Below are 18,808 nucleotides of genomic sequence, written 5' to 3'. Positions count from 1 at the left end.
TTCCACACCACACACAGGCCTAGTTAAGACACATTTGCATTTTTGCTAAAAAAGTAGCATGACTAAAAATATAACAACATGTAGAGAAACTGAAATGTTGATTTAACTGCTAGATCTAAGAGGTTTATATTTGGCTGCAATTTATAAATCAGTCAATTGATAATAATCATTATATGTGTCCATTTTAACTATAAAATATTTTGATCACACATTTAAAAAAATTCCAAATGATAAAAAGGAAATTATTTTAAACGAAACAAAAAATGACCTTCTTATCTATAAGAACATTTCTAAAGTTGCACAGTTGCAATCTCAATGCTGCGGGCCTTAATATGTGTAATCTAATAATTTCCAATAGTCCACATATAATGCCAATAATGTACTGTTAGTGAATCACATTGTCTTTATAAAGCAGATGTTATTTGCACTAGACGGTTGTTGTCTTTTCTAATTGCAAAGGTTTTTGTGAAATGTTGTTTTTCAAATTGTTTCTAAAACCTGAGAAGAGTATGGAAAATTCTAAATAAAAGTATAATATGTAAATATTCAAAAAGTTAATCTGTCTGAGGATTACACTCATTATAGAGTTATATATATTTTTAACATTTTGTGCAAAAACTAAAAAAGGCAAAAATGTGAAAAAAGATTGCAGTAACATTTCCTGCAAGTTCTTTTAATAGTTTGTTTGGTTTAATATCCCAAAAATATATTGAGCAAACCCTTACAAACAGAACATCAATTGAGTTGAAAATCAGAACAGCTGTTTTTGTTAAACACTGTTCAGAACTGAAAATCCTTATTTTTAATTATATATTATAAAATACTTTTCCTAATTTAGTTTTCCACAATTTCCCAATCCTATAAACAAATTCTAAGGCCGTTTAAATGCGTCTTGTTCAAATGTTTAGGTACAGTGTTCCACTGCAGGCTCAGCCAGAGTAATTTGCAGTTTAATAGAAGGAGCTCCAGTAACTACAGTATATATCATCAGAATTACAAGCAATCCTCTGTCAGGAGAGTGAAGGTCAGGGACAATGGGCCATGACCATAATCTTTTGACTGATCGTGTCAGGAAAAAAAAGCTAAACGAAAAGGACAGCTGAGGAGAGCTTAAAGGCATTTAGGAGCTGGGGTGAGGAGAGGACAGGAAGTATTCAGTGGAAGAAAATGATAAAACATTCAAAGCGTTAACTGATGTTCAAAATAACATCTAATATTATTTACTATAAATGTACTTACTTTACTATCAATGGGGTTTTTTGAAAAAATATTCAATAAAATCAATTTCCTTTACATTTATTTACTCATTTGTATTCACATCTTAACATACTCAGGAGATTTTTGACTAAACTGTTATTTGTCTTTTTTGTTTTCTAGCGTGAAGCTCTGGGCTTCTGCATTTGGTGGAGAAATAAAATCAATTTCTGCAAAATATTCTGGATCCCAACTCCTTCAAAAGGTAGTTTTCTTATCACCCAGTCTGAACACATGTATTCTCCCCTTTTTGTCTGATCCTGTATTCCCTCTGTAATGGCTGCAGAGACATTTTGGTGTCTCAGATGAATGCTGATGCGTTGTTTTAGAAGAGACTCAGGTGTGTTTAGTAGGGACAAGGCTCCATGTGTGTGTGTTTGTGTGTGCATGCATGCGTGTGTGTGTCTGTATGCGTGCATGCTTGCGCAAATGTGTGTTTGTTCTTGACACGGCCCATTAACCACAGCTCTGATTCCTCTCTCATCTCATCTCTTCTCATCTCTCCAGTTAACTCTCTGGAGTCAAGAGTTTCCACCTCTGGATATGAATGTGACAAGGAGACAAATTGAATAAGTGTGTGGATGTGTTCGATAGTGGGTGAGGGAGGGAGTGTTGATACGATGAGTGAAGTCAGCGGAGACTGAGTGATGATGCTGCAGCAGATTTACCTTTCTGACCACTTGATGGCACATGTGTGCTCTGTGCTCGCAGGCCTCCGCTGAGTCTGTTCATCAGCAGGCTTATAATGTGTTTGAAGTTTACTCAACCCTTGCCAGAAATGTTACTTGTTTTAAAAGACATTCAATCTGAATTAACTAATTTCTCCTTATTATGTTCAAATACAAGGAGACAGACTGGACGATAATACAGCTGCTAACAGACTGCAAAAGAGATTTAGGAAAAGGATATCCACTCTGTTTTACATTCTTACTCGTTTCGACTGGGGATACTTAATGACCATGTTAAATACACACCCAACACAATGTGTTTTTATGTCTGCATCATTACATCAAATGTAAATGTTCTGGAAAACGTGTGCATTATATGTGTCCAACGATTGGATTTGGCTATAATGATTGGACACATGTATAATGAACTGGGAAACAACATAAACTGTATATATAAAGGAAAATAAGAGAAGGACGTACAAAGAGGGTTGAAGAGGTAAAACTGATGACGGGTTGTGTACCTGTAAATAACACCTCAAACCAATACAGTAGGAAATTGGCACTTGAGGCTATAGCCAAACTAAATAAGGGCTTTTGAAGGATTGAGACTCAAATTTCCAATTTGTTCTGTCTAATCAGCAGTTAAAGCTTGTTTTATTCTGTAGGGTCAAACTTAATGCTTGCTGGGTTTTGTAGGACACGCCACAAACTATTTATAACTATTTGTAACTAAAATGGTCGCTTTTTGTAGCAGTTTTGTCTCAGATGTTCTGCTGTAGTTTGTGGTGTAGTGTTGAGTTGAACTCTATTGTATTGCATGCACAATATGAAAGAACGAAAAGATTAGAGATACTTTTTAATGTTACATCTTCAATTCACTAACACCTCATACATTAGCCGCAGAATGACAGTAGAATTGAATTAACACCTCTCCGACAACATGGTTTCATTGTAAGAGCTGTCATTTATCACAGGACTGCGTCACAGTGGTAGTATTTGTCTGGTCACCCAGTGAACATGGCATCCATTTACCTCGTGCAAAGTATAAATCCTGTGTAAACGGTTTTCTGGGACACCCTGTTTTTTTGTGACTTTGACGAATCTTTACTTTCTTTCTGTAGGTTAAGTTTCACCATGAGACACACTTACTAATCCCTTGCATTTGACCCTGCTCACTATTTTAGGATCTGTGGGCCATCACAGCACCACGTCCAGGGACCAACTCCAGCTCTGAGCCCGGATCCCCGGTCAAGGGCAGGATTAACCCAAAAAATGCTGCATGTCTCGCAGCGTGGGAGGAGAGCGGAGGAATCAGAGGAAGTCCACGCAAACATGGGGAGAGCTTTCAAACGGCATATAGAAAGCGACTCCTGGGTCCAAACCTAGGACCTCCTTGCACTGAGGTGACAGTAATATCAAATCAGATTTAGTATTCAATCATGTGGTGGAGGCTGAAGCAATGCCCTTCAATGTTTTCCCAATTATATTTAATCTTTGTACAAAAACATTTTGCTATATGCCCTGCAGATCTGTCCCCTTTCTTTTTGTGTGTATGTAAGCACTTTGTCCGTGTTCCTGTTCATGGAGGCATGTCTGCAGAGAGCTGTGCCGAGCCAGTCAGCACAAAGCAGTGAGCTGTGAGGGAGCTGACGGGTCGTTAGGGGCTCGTCATTAAGGCTGATCATTAGATGCTTTTATGGTGAATTACCCGATTTGACTAAGATTTCTGCAGAGGGGGAAACGCCGCTCCTTCACAGGCTCCCGGCCTCCCTCCTGCTTTGGTCATTGCTCTAATCAATAACCATGATCAGTGCTTTTGATGGATGGGGCTTAACCTCCTCTTGATGACTGGAGGAGTGTGAGGAGGGGCGCAGGGAGGCGAAGGGGGGGGGGGGGGGCATGGGGACTCCGGGTGCTGAGGCGAGGAGGACAGGCGTGAAATGAACTGTTCTGCTTCACTGAGAGCTCACACTCTTCCTTTCAGTAGGTAATTTGTCGCCTCATGTACTGGTGAGTGTGTGTTTCTGTGTGCGTCTTGTCCCGGCGATAATGTGTTTGAATGTGTGCCTTATGTGGCCCATGTATAATTTTTAGATAGGATTATAGGAATCCGACTGGACGGCGTGAGAGAATCAGGTTTTTGTTATTATTTGCTTTGTGTTTCAGAGTGTGTATGTGTGTGTGTGAGGCAGGTTTTGGGATTATGTAATGTTATATTCCTCCGAGCTGTGGCGGGCTTTGTTCTGTATCACTGGAGGTCCTGTGTATACAGCAGAATCAGCATTATGTGAGGTGTAGTTCATTACCCAGAATCGCCCAAGCTTGACACGTTATTATCTTTCTCCTGTGCTTTGACTCCATTTCAATTACCCTCTTACCATGCATAGCCTTCAGATCCAGCCCCGCCCCCTACATCGGCCACACAACATGGCCATCTCCAGCCAATCACAGATAAAGGAGCAGTATGTGCAGCCAATGAATGCGAGGGGATAAAGACTATCAATCACTCTGTGTTGCAGGGAGGGTTTTATCAACCGTTCATCTGAGACTGGATGCATGCAGCTTGTCAGCCAACATGTGAATTCTTATAAGCCTTGTTTAACAATTCCCATCCTCTCTGGGGTGAGACGCTGGGAAACAAAGATGTTAGATGTTGCACAACGCACACAGGAATAGAGGATTATCCTAATTATCTTATCTGTTTTTTTTGTCTTAAGTGGACATTTAATTCACCCCTAATGTGTTAATCCTGATCGGTTAATCAACCACATTAACTCATTAGGTTAGCAGTTTTTTTTCTTGCACTCAGTTTTATAAGAGTTACAATATGTGTGAATATATGTGTGAATGCCACATTTCGATTATTTTCAGAAATATAAAGAACCTGAAAAGTCAGTCAGAGTTGAAGAAATTGATGGGGTGAAGCTGGTCAAGAACCTGGCTTTGAAGCTGGAGGAAGTATTCTGGAAAAAAGCAGAGGCAACCAGGGTATGTGCAATATGTTCTTAAAAAAAGGCATTTCATATTTCAGGAACAATCTGCAGAATTTCATTGAGCTTTCCATCATTTTCTGCAATTGCTAAATCTACTAATGTGTGATTGAGAGACTATGTGAACATTATTGTTTTGGTAAATGATGGTTTAAAAGGGGAGAACACTGTTTTATTGGTTTGTGATATTTGGATAAGGCTCAATTGTGTCTTAAAAGGTCAAAAGAAAAATATGAATGGGGACTGCCATATGTTTTCTTATAAAGTGTAAGATTTTTTTTTTCAACCACAAAAGGCCTAATTTTCCTGCAGTCCCTAAATCAAGCACATGATCACTTACAAAGCAGACTATTGTGCTGTGTTCAAAGACCAACATATCATTGTTAATGGAAAGGTCCGTTTTGAATATGGTCTCATGTAATTTATTGCAGGCCTGAGCCTTTGTCAGCCTCCCAGCAGCAGCAGCCTGTCTGTGACCCCAGCGCAGAGGAGCTTGTAACCATTTTAATGCTGCACCTCGCAGGGACTGCTGGGAAATGATAACGTTTATCTCCCCCCGCCTGATCCCTTGTGTGCGACACTTCGTGACAGCTCAGTTTATAAATGACACGTATACAAAAACGCTTAATTTAATTAACATGATTGTATTCCATGAGATACATCGACGTATAAGGGTATTTTTCTGAAATTAGGTAAAAACAATAAATGGCACAAATGTAGCGGTCGTAAAAAAAAAACTACACGTGTGATAATTAAACTAGCTACTAATCTAATGACGTCATCACTTTCTACAAATTGAAAAGGAGTTTAAAATGAGGAAGTTACCTCAATAAAGTGTTGTAGGTCGCCTGTCTGCAGGTTTAAAACATGCATATGCTCTATTATAAATCAGAAAAACATATATTTATTCCTTGATGTTATTTTTTTATTTTCCATCTGCTGACGACATGAAATCTCACCGCAAGGTCAATTGCATTTTGCCACAGCGCCCCAGTTGTGTTTATATAGCAGTTATTTTGACACATGTGAGAGGTGTTAATTACCTACCTGGCTCGAGGATGTGAGTGACTGTGACTGTAACGTTTAGGCATAGCGTTTAGGTGGCATTTTCCCCGGAAACTCAGAGCAAAGCACATTTTACAGAATCCAGTTATTATCGCTGCATGAAATCCTGCCTCCATCAATCATTTCACAGCTGCACTCCACAGTAGGACTGCCCTACATTTTATGCATAATTGTGTCCTTACAAACAAATAACACAAGGTTTGCCAAGAGGAACAAACTAACAGTTATGTCAACATGACCTATTATTGAGTTCAATTTAAAACTAAAGACGGACATGGATTCCGTCCAAAGATTAATCTAAAGTCAGGCATTGGTCCTCCATCATGTTCCTCTTCAATGGAATGACATTTTGTTAAAGTTGAAAATAATTGAGTGGCAAAAACAGCACGTTTGACAAATACACAGAGCTGCGTAGAAAAACTTCTGGGAATAAATGAATTTAGTCGAAGTTTGTGGAAGGATAGAGAAGCGAATTCTGAATATTCCCCTAATGTAAATATCAACGTTTTTCTTTTTGTAATTGAGTTGCATGTATGTTTTAACCTATAACCTTGCCTTTACGACATTATTAACCACCGTTTCTCCGCCCCTCAGCGGCTGGTGGAGGCAGCAGAAGAAGCGCACCATCAGCATGAAGATAATCCCGACCTGCAGGTGAGGTTTGTCCCCGACAAGGAAAAGTAAAGAGGGATATAATTATTCTTTAAAATAGGTGTGACATCGTGTTAGACCAGGATGCATTATTTTTAGTTGGGCAAGGGAGGAGATGCTGCAAGGTTAGAGAAGGGTAATAGACCCTAAAAGTCTTTAATTGCGTTGGCATCGCCCTTCACACTCAAGTCCTGTCAGCGCTTTGATACATAACGCTTCTTTGATAAGTAATGTCGCACATATTGAAGGCTGCAGTGCCATGCTGCCATAACTCACACTGACTGTTTTTACATGTTATCGTTGCTCAAAGCAAGCCTGTGCTGCTGCAGCCGGTGAGCGAATAACTGTTATCCTACAGTATGCAGATGTGTCCTGATGAATGCAGAATTAAAAGATGTGCTGCAGGTTGTAATGCATGGTTAAATATTTCGATTAAAGTAGTAACCTTTTCCAGGAGAGAGATAATTAGGACTCGTTCTTTGTGGCTAAGGCAGTGATTTAAAAAACGGAGATAGAAGTCGGCCTGCAGTGATTTTCATTTTAGTCGTATTTTACACTGAATGCTCTTCAGGACGTTGTTCAGAGGCTCTCACAGTGCGGATTTCCACGGCACACTGAGCCTCCAAGTGTCTGCAGAGGAAATGCAGTATTTCTGTGGTTTGTTGGTGTCTCTCTCCCTCTCTCCCTCTCTCTCTCTCTCTCTCTCTCTCTCTCTCTCTCTCTCTCTCTCTCTCTCTCTCTCTCTCTCTCTCTCTCTCTATCTCTCTGCCTCTCCCTCCCTCTCTCTCTCCCCGGACAAAGACAAATGAAACTCTTTTGCGCGGCGCATTGTTTCACTTTCATGGCTCTAAATTGGAAACCCACTCGAGCAACAAAACACTGAAATAACGACGGTACTTTACAGTTAATAGTAGCATTTACATCATAGGAATGCATTTCCCTTCCTTGTTCCCACCTTTGAGCACTTTCTACAAAAAAACGACTGATACGTTTTGACTAATAATAAGGAATTGTTATATATTAGTTTTCATCGTTAATTATATTTGACCTCTTCTTTAATACATATTCCATACAGTATGGATTTCCCCTCTAAAGCTAATTATTTACAAAAATATATTTTACTGAAAGATTTATGCATGAAGCCATAGGACTTGTTTTTATTACATATTTTTAATGAATGTTATTTATCATCTTTTTAAACAATGCTTCCTTCTCCAAATGTCATTGCCAATATATCTCTTATCTTCATCTTTCAAACCATTAATCTTTAGATCGAACAATATATATGGACTCCACAAATATAATACAACACCAGTATTAATACAAATTCCTTAAAAATATATATTTTAGATAAAACATTTTCATAACAATTCTGCAAAATGTACTTTATGATACTGTAGGTGCGTTGGATCTTTTTTATAGGTCAAATATATGTTTATATTCTAACTATGAATTTGTTTTTTAAAGACCTTTATATGACAATAAATGATTTAGTTAAGTTAAGCTTTTAGATTTTTTTTTCAAGCTATTGGATTCAGCACAGGCCCATCAAAGACATTTCATCTTAAAGGCCATAAAAATAATAAGGAAAATTCAATATCCTGCGATAATGATGTGATGTCATGATATTACTCCTCGTGGCATCATTTAGCAGCCTCGCCTCCCCTGACACTGCACATTTTTCATGCACCATTTCACTGACCACAATGAGATAAGCCGGCTGCTCTTATCTCAGCTGCTTCGTTTCAGGACAGTCGGTGTTTTGCATTGACCCGATCATAGTCAGAAGTTCAAGGGTGTGCAGATCAAATCTGCAAAAAGAGACTTGGTTCTAAAATGTTATTTACATTAAGGTTTCTTGGCTTAAAGTGTCTTTGGCTTAATGTTTTCTAATAGAGCTTAACCTTTAACTCTCAACATTTATGTGGACCTAGAAAAAGATTCTGATGTAAAAATCAGGAACATTTGGATATATTTCAGAAATATGAAATGTTAATGTTATCTAAATTATAATTTTAAATTAAGCAGCAGAGTGTTTGCATTTAATGTTCCTTGTCTGCATTCAAGCTCTTTTTAGCCTTTGTCCCAAAACCTTGTCTTAAGAAGCCTTAAGGAAAAGGCCCACTGCTTTTTCCCCTTGCATCTTTTAAGCACATAAAAGGTATTGTGTGATTTAAAATGAATGTTTAGTATTTTACGTTCATTTAAATGGAAGAAAAGTATTTTATTAAAATGCTACATGACTATATTTTTTTTATTGGTTGCTGTTATCACAGTGGTTTCTAAGAATCATATTTAAGAAAAATAATGTAGTTAATTGTTATAGTACAGTCCAGAGTGTTTTTTGCCTATATCAAAGATACAACTATAGGGGGATTGTGCTATAAAATAAAGTATATTTTTTGTGCATCAAATGTTACTGTACAGAACATCTAACAAAACACGTCCCCTTGAAAAATGTGATCCGTAAAAAATCAGTGCGCAGTGTGCAGCTTCTAAACAAGTTATTCGACTACGAAGCTTTTCGTTATAGAAAACGCAGCAAAGTCAGGGTCTGTTAAACCTTCCAGGAAAAGAGAGAAGTCTTATTTGGACCAACTGTCTCCAGACTTTGGCGGTACACATTAAGACCCAGTAGCCCGTAATGTAGCTCCTCATTCTGCAGCAGGGCCTCCAGCTAACTGCGGTGGTGCGAGTCGGTGGGGCGTCTCAGAGAGCTGCAGTGTCCCATGGCCTGCTCAGTAATAACCCTGGTGGTTAACGTGCCTCTCTACAGCACTATCCGTTCTGCTGAGGGTGCACGTTTCTCTCCCCCGTTGCTCCCCTCTGCAGCAACACCCACCACCACCACCCGCCCTGCCTCAGCTCGTCAGGGAGCTGCTCAGGCGTGGTATGAGCTGTCAGCGGCTGCTTGATGGTGATGCCCGTGCGGCCTCCCCCGAGTGTGATGCTGTAGAGTCCATCACCCATCTCTCTCTCTCTCTCTCTCTCTCTCTTTCTCTCTCTCTCTCTCACTCTCCCTCTCCTCCTCCCTCTCTTGGTGCAGCCAATATAAGAAGCACAGGCCACAGAGAGGCCGCTCAGATGAGGTAGTCCTTCTTCTGCAGGTAGTGAAGGACAGGACAGACAAACTGTTGAGTTTCACTTTAAAGAGGCAAGACTTTTCACTAGCAGCCATGAAGTCCTTTCTGCACTTCCTCCTTACATGATACTGACTATTAGAGCTGCTGTAGTGAATGCACATTTCACAAAGCAAAGCGTCGCTGAGCAAGCCACCAAATGTATCACAAATGTTGTTTGTAATTGGAGGAAATTACTCGGATAATTTTTGTCATAAGCCTCTTTCAAATAAATGCAATATAAACATGTTGTGTAATATTTCCAGATTGTGGGAAGCTATGAAGCCATGTAATTATGAATCATTTAAACCCTATTTTATTATCTTATTTGATTGGGATACTTGCTTTATTTGCAGTACTTCATTCTGTCATCTTTACTTTTTTTGTCTTTATTATGAGCTTATTCTGCTGTGAGGACAAAGCACACATTGTTATATGTTTTGATAAATATTGCGTTCGAGAAAAGCATTAACTTTATGAAGGAAAAGAGTGTAACCCCTTAAGTCTGCTTACATTCAACCGTTCTTACATTCCTATGCATAGTCTTATAGTTGTTCCTGTCCATACTGGCCGTGATAAAATCTATCCCGTATTATATCTTTGTGTCATTCTCCCTCCGCCTCACTGTCAGGGGAAACAGAGTCTAAAACTAGCTAAAACTAAAACGACTAACTTTAGAGGTACTTAGAACGCTCAGACTTTGGTTGAACTTTAGAGTGGATATTTTTGAACAGACCAGGACTATGTATTTTCTACTCCATCACTTACATTAAAATCCCTTTTTGAAGATCATTTTTCATAGGTTTTCCTGATGGAAGAATGATTTAAACAAGATACATTTCTTCAGTTACATTTGAGATCGGAAGAATTGCTTAAAGCTAGTTTGGTTTAAACTAACCTATCTTTTAAGCACTAATACCAACACAATATCAAGTTTTATTACAGTTAATGTAAAACTATTCTCTCTTTTCCTCAGTACGAGTACTTCAACGCCGTGCTGATCAATGAGGTGGACGAGGAGGGCAATAACGTAGAGCTCGGCGGAGAGTTCCTCCTGGAGCCCAACGACCATTTCAATAACCTGTCAGTCAACCTGAGCCTCAGTGTGGTGCAGGTGCCGACCAACATGTACAACAAAGGTGAGAGCTCTGTCATCATGTCAGTGATATTCACCCACTGTGGGCTGATGAACTGGGAGGAGAACAGGAGGAAGGAAAGTAAGTGGAGAGAGAGAGAAATGGTAGATAATTCTGTATCAGTGTCACGGCCTGGGAGAAGTGGAGTTGTGGGATCAATAACAGTCCAAACATAAAGGGAAAGCAACTGCAGACCTCTCAAAGAGACTGGAAAAAGAGTGGTGAGCAGGGGGTGGGGTGGGAGAGATGTTTGTCATACGCTTGCTGTTAAGTCGCTTCTTGTTTTTTAACGGAGTGTGTCACCTCGCTCTGTGAATCACCAGGGCAGCTTTTGTTTGGCTGTAATGAACTCCCCATAAGTCTCTGTTCACAGCACAAAGGGAGGCTCGTCCAGCAGGAGGAGGGAAGGGGATGATTTAGTCACAGGCTTTGTATCTCCTTCAGGGGGGTCAATAAGGGACAAAGGTCAACTGTGCACTCTGTAATAGTAACCAGGATGATGACTATTATCACCATTTAATTAACTAGTTTCTCCTCTTTTCTCTGCCTTTTCCCCACGTCCTCCTCAGATCCTGATATAGTGAACGGGGTTTACTGGTCCGAGGCTCTGAATAAAGTATTTGTGGATAATTTTGAAAGAGACCCAACGCTGATCTGGCAGTACTTTGGGAGTGCCAAAGGTTTCTTCAGGCAGTACCCTGGTGAGTGCTGTCAATGCGTCAGTCTGTCTGTCTGTCGTTGGTTTTAACTGTCTGTCGTGTGTGTGTGTGTGTGTGTGTGTGTGTGTGTGTGTGTGTGTGTGTGTGTGTGTGTGTGTGTGTGTGTGTGTGTGTGTGTGTGTGTGTGTGTGTGTGTGTGTGTGTGTGTGTGTGTGTGTGTGTGTGTGTGTGTGTGTGTGTGTGTGTGTGTGTGTGTGTGTGTGTGTGTGTGTGTGTGTGTGTGTGTGTGTGTGTGTGTGTGTGTGTGTGTGAGAAAAGAAAGGGAACCATCAGACGACAGTACAAGACAAAAAACCCCAGATCAGAACGAATGATTTAGAATCACTAAAGGGGTAATTTGGCTAATGTTGTAATTTTACAGACCATCAGAGAGGATGCATATATTCAGACTGTAATTAATCAGAATTTGCCGGTGTGGGTCTACTGTCGTGCTGAGGAACAGTGCGTGGCTGCTGGATCCAACCGAACCCATCAGACTGTTACATTGAAACACTGCAGTGCTAGGGTAGCGCTACAGAAAGACAGCTGATGAGGATATTACAATACAGACATAGTCTCTGTATTGTACATAGAGTTTTCAAATTAATAAAGACAGATAGATCCCCAAAATACGTAGATTATACCGTAGACAGTATTGGAAAGTGACTAAGTACATTTACTCAAGCACTTGGGCCTGTGACATCTCCTGAACCTTACTCAAGTACCTTTATTTTCTGAACCTTTATCTTTTACTCTAAAGAGAGATTTCGCACTTTTCACTTCACTAGATTTATTTCCCCCTCCTTTCAGATAAAGATTTTTTATACAAAAGATAGGACCAGTTTAGAAGATATGGTATATTTGTATATATGCAGTTAATAATAACCCTCTCCTTGACTAACTACAACATCAAGGTACATGCTAAAAGCCAATAATCCTAAATATCCGTGACATGATCAACCATTTTAAGTTGTTATTTATTGAGCAATTAACAGTGCAACTGTTTCATCGGGACTGTGTCTGTGTGGTGCTCAGAGATATGTGACAACACGTGGTTTAATCTGAGGCCCGCCTGTTTTAAGTTACGACAACTCTTCTATCCTTTGCAAAAACATGTATTTCCATGCAGGACTGCATTTCTCACAGTAAAATAATTTATTGAGAAAAAAGTTTTTCATAGCTTTTAATGTATCCAGTTGAATATTAATGATCAAACACTATAGTAATATAGCACTTAGGCTATTTAGCAGTTTATTTAGCTAATGGTGCATTTATTTACTTTTGATACTTTTGTAATTAGAAACATTTTGAATGTAAGACGTTTTTTTGTACACAGTGAATTTGTTCTGTTAGTCAATTGAAGGTTCTTCTATCTACACTGTTATATAAGATTGAATTAATCTAAAACTAAATTAATGGTCACCAATACAAAAAAAAAGAAGAAGCCTTTTAAACTTACAGCATTGTTGGTAACCTCCCTGTGAATGTAAAGTATAACTTGTTTGTGATGACTTAATGCAGTCAGCTTTAAATATAAAACAACCCAACATGCACTATATGGTGCAGTTCATCTGTCAGGTTGCTTATTACCTGTGAAATGTTGTGATTTAATATCTCTCATTCCTTCTCTTTGCTTACTTTCTGATATACTTTGCAGGAGTAAAGTGGCATCCAGATGAACATGGTGTGATTGGATTTGACTGTAGAAACAGGAAGTGGTAAGCCTCTACATACTAGACCCCAATGTGCTGCTCTGGCTCTATTACTGCATTTTATTGTCTGCAATATTTCTCAATGTCTTACTTATTACTGCGACAAGGTGTCAAAATGTGTTATGTAACATTCCAGGTATATTCAAGCAGCAACGTCCCCTAAAGATGTTGTCATCTTAATCGATGTGAGTGGAAGCATGAAAGGACTGAGGCTGACCATCGCCAGGCAGACGGTCTCCTCCATATTAGACACACTTGGAGATGATGACTTCTTCAACGTCATTGCAGTACGTTTTTACTTCAACTTTTCCTTAGTTTGTGTCTTTATTTGTTTGTATGTTTGTGCATGTCTCTGTCTTCAGCCTGGTTTCACTGTCTGTAATCTTAACAAAATATTGTCACATTTCTGCGTTAAGTATGGATGTCTCGGTATGTATGGATGTATCTAAATGTTTTTGCACCCCACAGTATAATCAGGAGATCCACTATGTGGAGCCTTGTTTGAATGGCACTCTGGTCCGAGCCGACAGGACCAATAAAGACGTGAGTCGAGCTCATTCTGATATGTGATGAATGTACGTGGATTGTTTCAGATTGAATTTCTGTGATTGATGTTTCAAATGTTTATATTTGTTTTTATTGCTAGCATTTCCGCGAACATCTGAAAAAGCTGTTTGCTAAGGGGATCGGGCTGCTGGGCGTCGCTCTGGCTGAAGCGTTCACAATCCTGAATGAAGTAAGTTCCCGTACAGTAAACCTCTCTCACTCTGCGACTGACACATTGATAGGGATGCTGTGCAAACACAAAGCAAGTCTATATTCCACTGAAGTAATATAACCCTAAAGTCTACTGTTAACAGATTGTGTGACAATTCTGTTGAGTATTCATAAGTTTTCCCAACATGAATCATGTATTTATCGATTCATTTGAACTTATAATAATGAATATCTTCCCTGTTATGACATATCTGCTCAGGTTTCATTTAACTGAAGGACTCCACGTGAACATGGGGAAAACTTTCATTTTATAAGCTACTCTTTTTTCAGTGAAGGGAAGTGTTCAAGTACAAGCCTCTGCATGTTCTCTGCTAATCATTCAAAGTAGCACACTCCAGTCGGTTATATTTGAGCGTTTGGGAGGTGTGTCGGCTGTCGAAGCGCTCCAGCGCTATCCCTGTTCCGCCCTCCAAACACAGACACATCTATTCTGAATCATGATTAATGGCTCTAATTAATGTTGATGATTAATAACGTGGCTGATTGGAACACAAAGCAGATAAGGCCAGGAGCCACGCCGCACTCCTTTTTATCTCCCTGTTTTCAGGCAAGCTTTCCTGCGCCGCTGAGGGACTGCAGCTTTTACCTCTGCATTTTTCAGATTAATTAAAGCCATGCAATGAATATGGTAATCAGGTAGCCAGTATCCTACCGCTGAAAGTCGTTGCTACACCGCTGCCCAGTGGATGAAGTCGAAATGCATCCTATCAAAGACCACATCAAAGAGAAACATGCTTCACTTGAAGAGCACTGCACCATTTTCACAGGAGGAGTGTTACGATTAAGAAAAAACCCGATATTGAATAAGGCAGCGTCTCCCCCTCTCACAGGCAGATGATGTGGAACAATACTAAAAAAAGGAGCATAGTAAAACTTCACCATATATTACTATTCCCTAATCTTTCCCTTTTTCAATGATTTTATAACAAGATCATTGATTTAACTCTCTAAGGTGGAGATTGATTAGATTGTATCAGCATCAATTGTTTAACGATCCCTGTCATTGATTATGTCTTTTATTGTTAACATTTAGATTTACTCATCCTTATTTACTTACAATACTGAAACATATGGCATGATATTCAAACAAGCGCTAAGCTGAAGGACAGATGCTAAGCAGCAGACAGTACAGGCACTCACTCTGTCACTGCCTCAGGGAATAAAGACCCCACATTAGAAATAATATATTTCTTTTTAATAAACATAAAAAACTCAGAGCATGCTCAAATCAGCAACACCAGCAAGGAAAGCATACATAGCGTGTATGTGCTGTGATGGTTGTTAAACAATGGGAAAGAAGAGGAAGTGAAAGAGAAAATGAAGACATCTGGTGAATCAGAGAAGCTGTTGACCCTCTCATATCAGCCATTTGAGTTTTGAGCTTGTTGAAGATTGCAAACAAACTGCGGGAGGGGAATGCTCACTGCAACGACTTCTTTACTGTGCTAGAACAGATCAAATAAATGAAACTATGGGTCAATTTTAATCATCATCCTCAGTGTCAGACTCATGGTGTTGTGCATGATTGCTCACTGTCACTGCTTACTGGGCAACTTAATAAAAGAGAGCAACTGCTAAAATTATTAATTACACCTGAGCTTTTTTTTTCCTGCGGCAAATCATAAAGTTAACTGTGGAAAAAAGGTCTGTTGTGAGCAAAACGATTAACATTTCATTAAAATTGTGTGGATGAACTTCTAACTTAAGAGTTTATTTCCTATGATTGAACATAAAATAATAGATAACAATTCAAACAAATTCTAATAATTAACTTTTATATGTTTTGTACGATGGACATAATGGAATGACTGTGCCCAGCCATTATGAAGCCAGAACATATACATCCTGATAGAGTGGTGAGACAGTTATCAGACATGAATGTCACTTCTTACATGACATGGCATCACAGTTTCTACAAGATGTTCTCAGAGAGATCTGAAGGCCTCAGTGATTTGAGAGTAGCTCTGCAGGTTTAATCCCGTCATCGTGTCACTACACCCTCCTTTCTCTCTCCACATTGACTCTGTTACAGGTCAATAAACCACTTAATTACTGCGATGCATCTTCTGGCATCAGAATAAAGTGGAGCACACTCTTTATTTACCAAGACATTATCTGTACTGTATTGGCTGATGGCTGCAAAGTCATTTACAATGGAAACAGACAGCTCTGTTTGTTTAATTTTTCAATAACAATGCATATGGTTTACATTTTTTTTTTTTTTACTTTAAATCTTTATGGTTTTTATGTCTTTCTGCAGTTTAATCAAACTGGACGTGGCAGTTTGTGCAGCCAGGCAATAATGCTCGTGACTGACGGGGCGACAGAAATGTATGACGACGTTTTTGAGAAGTACAACTGGCCAGAAAGAAAGGTGGGTTTCTCTTTCTTTCTTTCTTTCTTTCTTTCTTTCTTTCTTTCTTTCTTTCCCTCTCTCTTCTGTTCTTCACAGTGTCAATTTTTTAAATGTTATTAGTGTCCTTATTCAGAATGTTCTGCTTGCTCAGCATGTTTCTTACAGCAGGGATAAATGTACATGTGAACACTTAAAGTCAGCTGGAGCTCCTGTCTTGATGTTTTGAGGAATTGGTTTATTACTTCATTACCACTCAGAACTCTGTAATGCACCATCTATGTCATATGCAGTTTTTCATGTGTTGGTGCATTACAACGCAACATTTCCCCCTTCTTTACAGAGCAAGCAGCTCTTTCTCTGTCCCTCGCCCCCCCCCTTCCCCCCCCCTCTGCTTTCTTCCTGGACTCAAGGACGACTTTAAAATCGTTTGTTAGCCTCCCTTTGTGAGACCTAAATGCAATTGAAATTAAATGGTTTGCTGTGCCACTCACAAAGCAATAAAAACAACAGCCCAGGGGCTTTTGTTCAGTCCTACCCAGCATATGTGTGCTGGCAGTGTGTGGCAGGGTACAGGCCAGTATTTGGCTGAATAACCCCCCCAACCCCCCCCCTTACACCCTCAGGGCCGCCATTCACTGATTTCTATATGCTTCATGCTTAGCAAAGCATCTGGAGCCAATGAGCCGTGCAGGTTTGACAAAATGTCACACTGAGTTCTTGAAAAGGACAGAGAAACATGCCCTAATGCCAAACCCTGACAAAAGAACATGAACTGAAATCAGCTACAGAATGAGCAAACTGAGATCTTATTGTTAAACATGCAGACACAAATGGAGTGAATGATAGTTGATAGAAGGATAAAAAAGCAGCGTAGTGCTTAGTTATTCCTTACAAGGATGTAAAAACCTGCAGCTACTTCCTGCTCCAAAGCCTGATAGAATCAGGACAGGAAGACAAAGCACCAAGGAGTCGCCTCACTTTGCATGTTTTTTTGTAATCCTTCCATCTTTGAAACTGTCGACATCCATGTGTCCTCTGCACAGGTGCGAATATTCCCGTACCTGATTGGACGAGAGTCTGCATTTGCTGATAACCTCAAGTGGATGGCTTGTGCCAACAAAGGTTTGGGATTTTTTGATAAACACTGATCAGGACAGCTTCCTGTCAGAGTCGAGCTGATGCTCCTGTGGAGTGATACGACGACGGTTGAGGATGTGTTGGTAACCGTGTGGTTAGGCAGTGTATGTGTGAGTGGTGTGTGTTTGTGTGTGTGCATGTATGTGTATGTGATGGCTCAGACTCTTTTCGCCAAGAGGCAATGAAGTGACACTTGGGGGGGGTCAGAGGTCAATCCGCTCTAATCCCTCTTCCTGTCAGAGTGTCTCCCCCTCGGCTGCTCGCTGCTGATGGCTCCCACGTGTCAACGCTGTGGATGAGTGCCCTCTGGAAGGGAAAGTCACAGGCAGGAAAACAGATCACAGAGGGATTGTAGGGAAACAAGCCCCCAACATCCTTCCCCATACAGACCCCCACTGTGGAATAACCTTACATGTCCAATATGAGTCATTGTCAGCAACAGCAGAGGCTGACACGAGTAAAATGGCACCTGTGTCACTGTAAACTGAGTGTTTACATCAGCAGCAAATAACAAGATGATGTAAGGGCACTGGGGAAACTTGGACACTTTTTTGTGATAGCACTTTTATTCAAGTTTACGATGGAGGACTTAAGGCTGCTGGTCCAATACGTCCACATCATCAGATCACGAGATATCAGTGAAGTGTAATCTTGGTCATAATACACCGGTATTGAATTTTTTTTTTTAAATGAGATATTCATTTTCAAACAATGTAAAAAGGTTCTGGGAAACATTTCTGTTGCTTTCTGTTCTCATTTCTCTCCCCCAAGGACCCACACACAAATGTAGTGTCATTTATTTGCTAAAAAAGAGACAAAGCAGAAAATAAACAAAGTCAAATTGATAGCATTTATTAAATGTTTCCTTGTTTTCTATAGATATTGCGATAATATTTTGTGGATTATTTTGGGCACGAAATCTGTTTTGTATTGTAACATTACCGTAATCCAAATACATAACTCCATGTGTAAGATGTTTTGCCTTATTTTAGGTAATATACATGTGTTCTTATACTCAGGATATTTCAGTCAGATCTCCACGCTAGCAGATGTTCAGGAGAACGTGATGAGATATCTGCACGTCATGAGCCGACCAAAGGTCATCGACCACGAGCACGACACGGTGTGGACTGAAGCTTACGTGGACAGTGCTGTGAGTGTTTCAGTGCTTTACTTCTTAGGTAGAAACGGTATCATAACTTCCTCTGATTGTCCAAGTTATGAGTCCTTATTCTCGATTTACAT

General features: G+C 39.7%; 1 protein-coding gene across 2 annotated transcripts in view; it reads left to right on the top strand.

Annotated features, from left to right (window-relative positions):
- LOC307040693 (voltage-dependent calcium channel subunit alpha-2/delta-3-like) overlaps nt 1-18,808 on the top strand; it is a 36,206-nt gene that overhangs the window by 4,178 nt on the left and 13,220 nt on the right. For both annotated transcript variants that reach the window (XR_013808564.1, XM_079683804.1), the window contains exons 3-15: nt 1,378-1,459; nt 3,107-3,325; nt 4,794-4,910; nt 6,572-6,631; nt 10,724-10,886; nt 11,453-11,584; nt 13,239-13,299; nt 13,430-13,580; nt 13,762-13,836; nt 13,940-14,029; nt 16,331-16,444; nt 17,470-17,548; nt 18,583-18,716. Coding sequence is in view for 1 of the 2 variants with exons in the window: in XM_079683804.1 (XP_079539930.1) it covers nt 1,378-1,459; nt 3,107-3,325; nt 4,794-4,910; nt 6,572-6,631; nt 10,724-10,886; nt 11,453-11,584; nt 13,239-13,299; nt 13,430-13,580; nt 13,762-13,836; nt 13,940-14,029; nt 16,331-16,444; nt 17,470-17,548; nt 18,583-18,716 (1,477 nt within the window). In the remaining variant the exon portion in view is untranslated. The remainder of the gene's footprint in view (nt 1-1,377; nt 1,460-3,106; nt 3,326-4,793; nt 4,911-6,571; nt 6,632-10,723; nt 10,887-11,452; nt 11,585-13,238; nt 13,300-13,429; nt 13,581-13,761; nt 13,837-13,939; nt 14,030-16,330; nt 16,445-17,469; nt 17,549-18,582; nt 18,717-18,808) is intronic.

The sequence above is a fragment of the Notothenia rossii genome (genome assembly GCF_949606895.1).
Source record: "Notothenia rossii genome assembly, chromosome: 5".
Lineage (NCBI taxonomy): Eukaryota > Metazoa > Chordata > Actinopteri > Perciformes > Nototheniidae > Notothenia > Notothenia rossii.
This window is presented reverse-complemented; position numbering and strand designations above follow the sequence as displayed.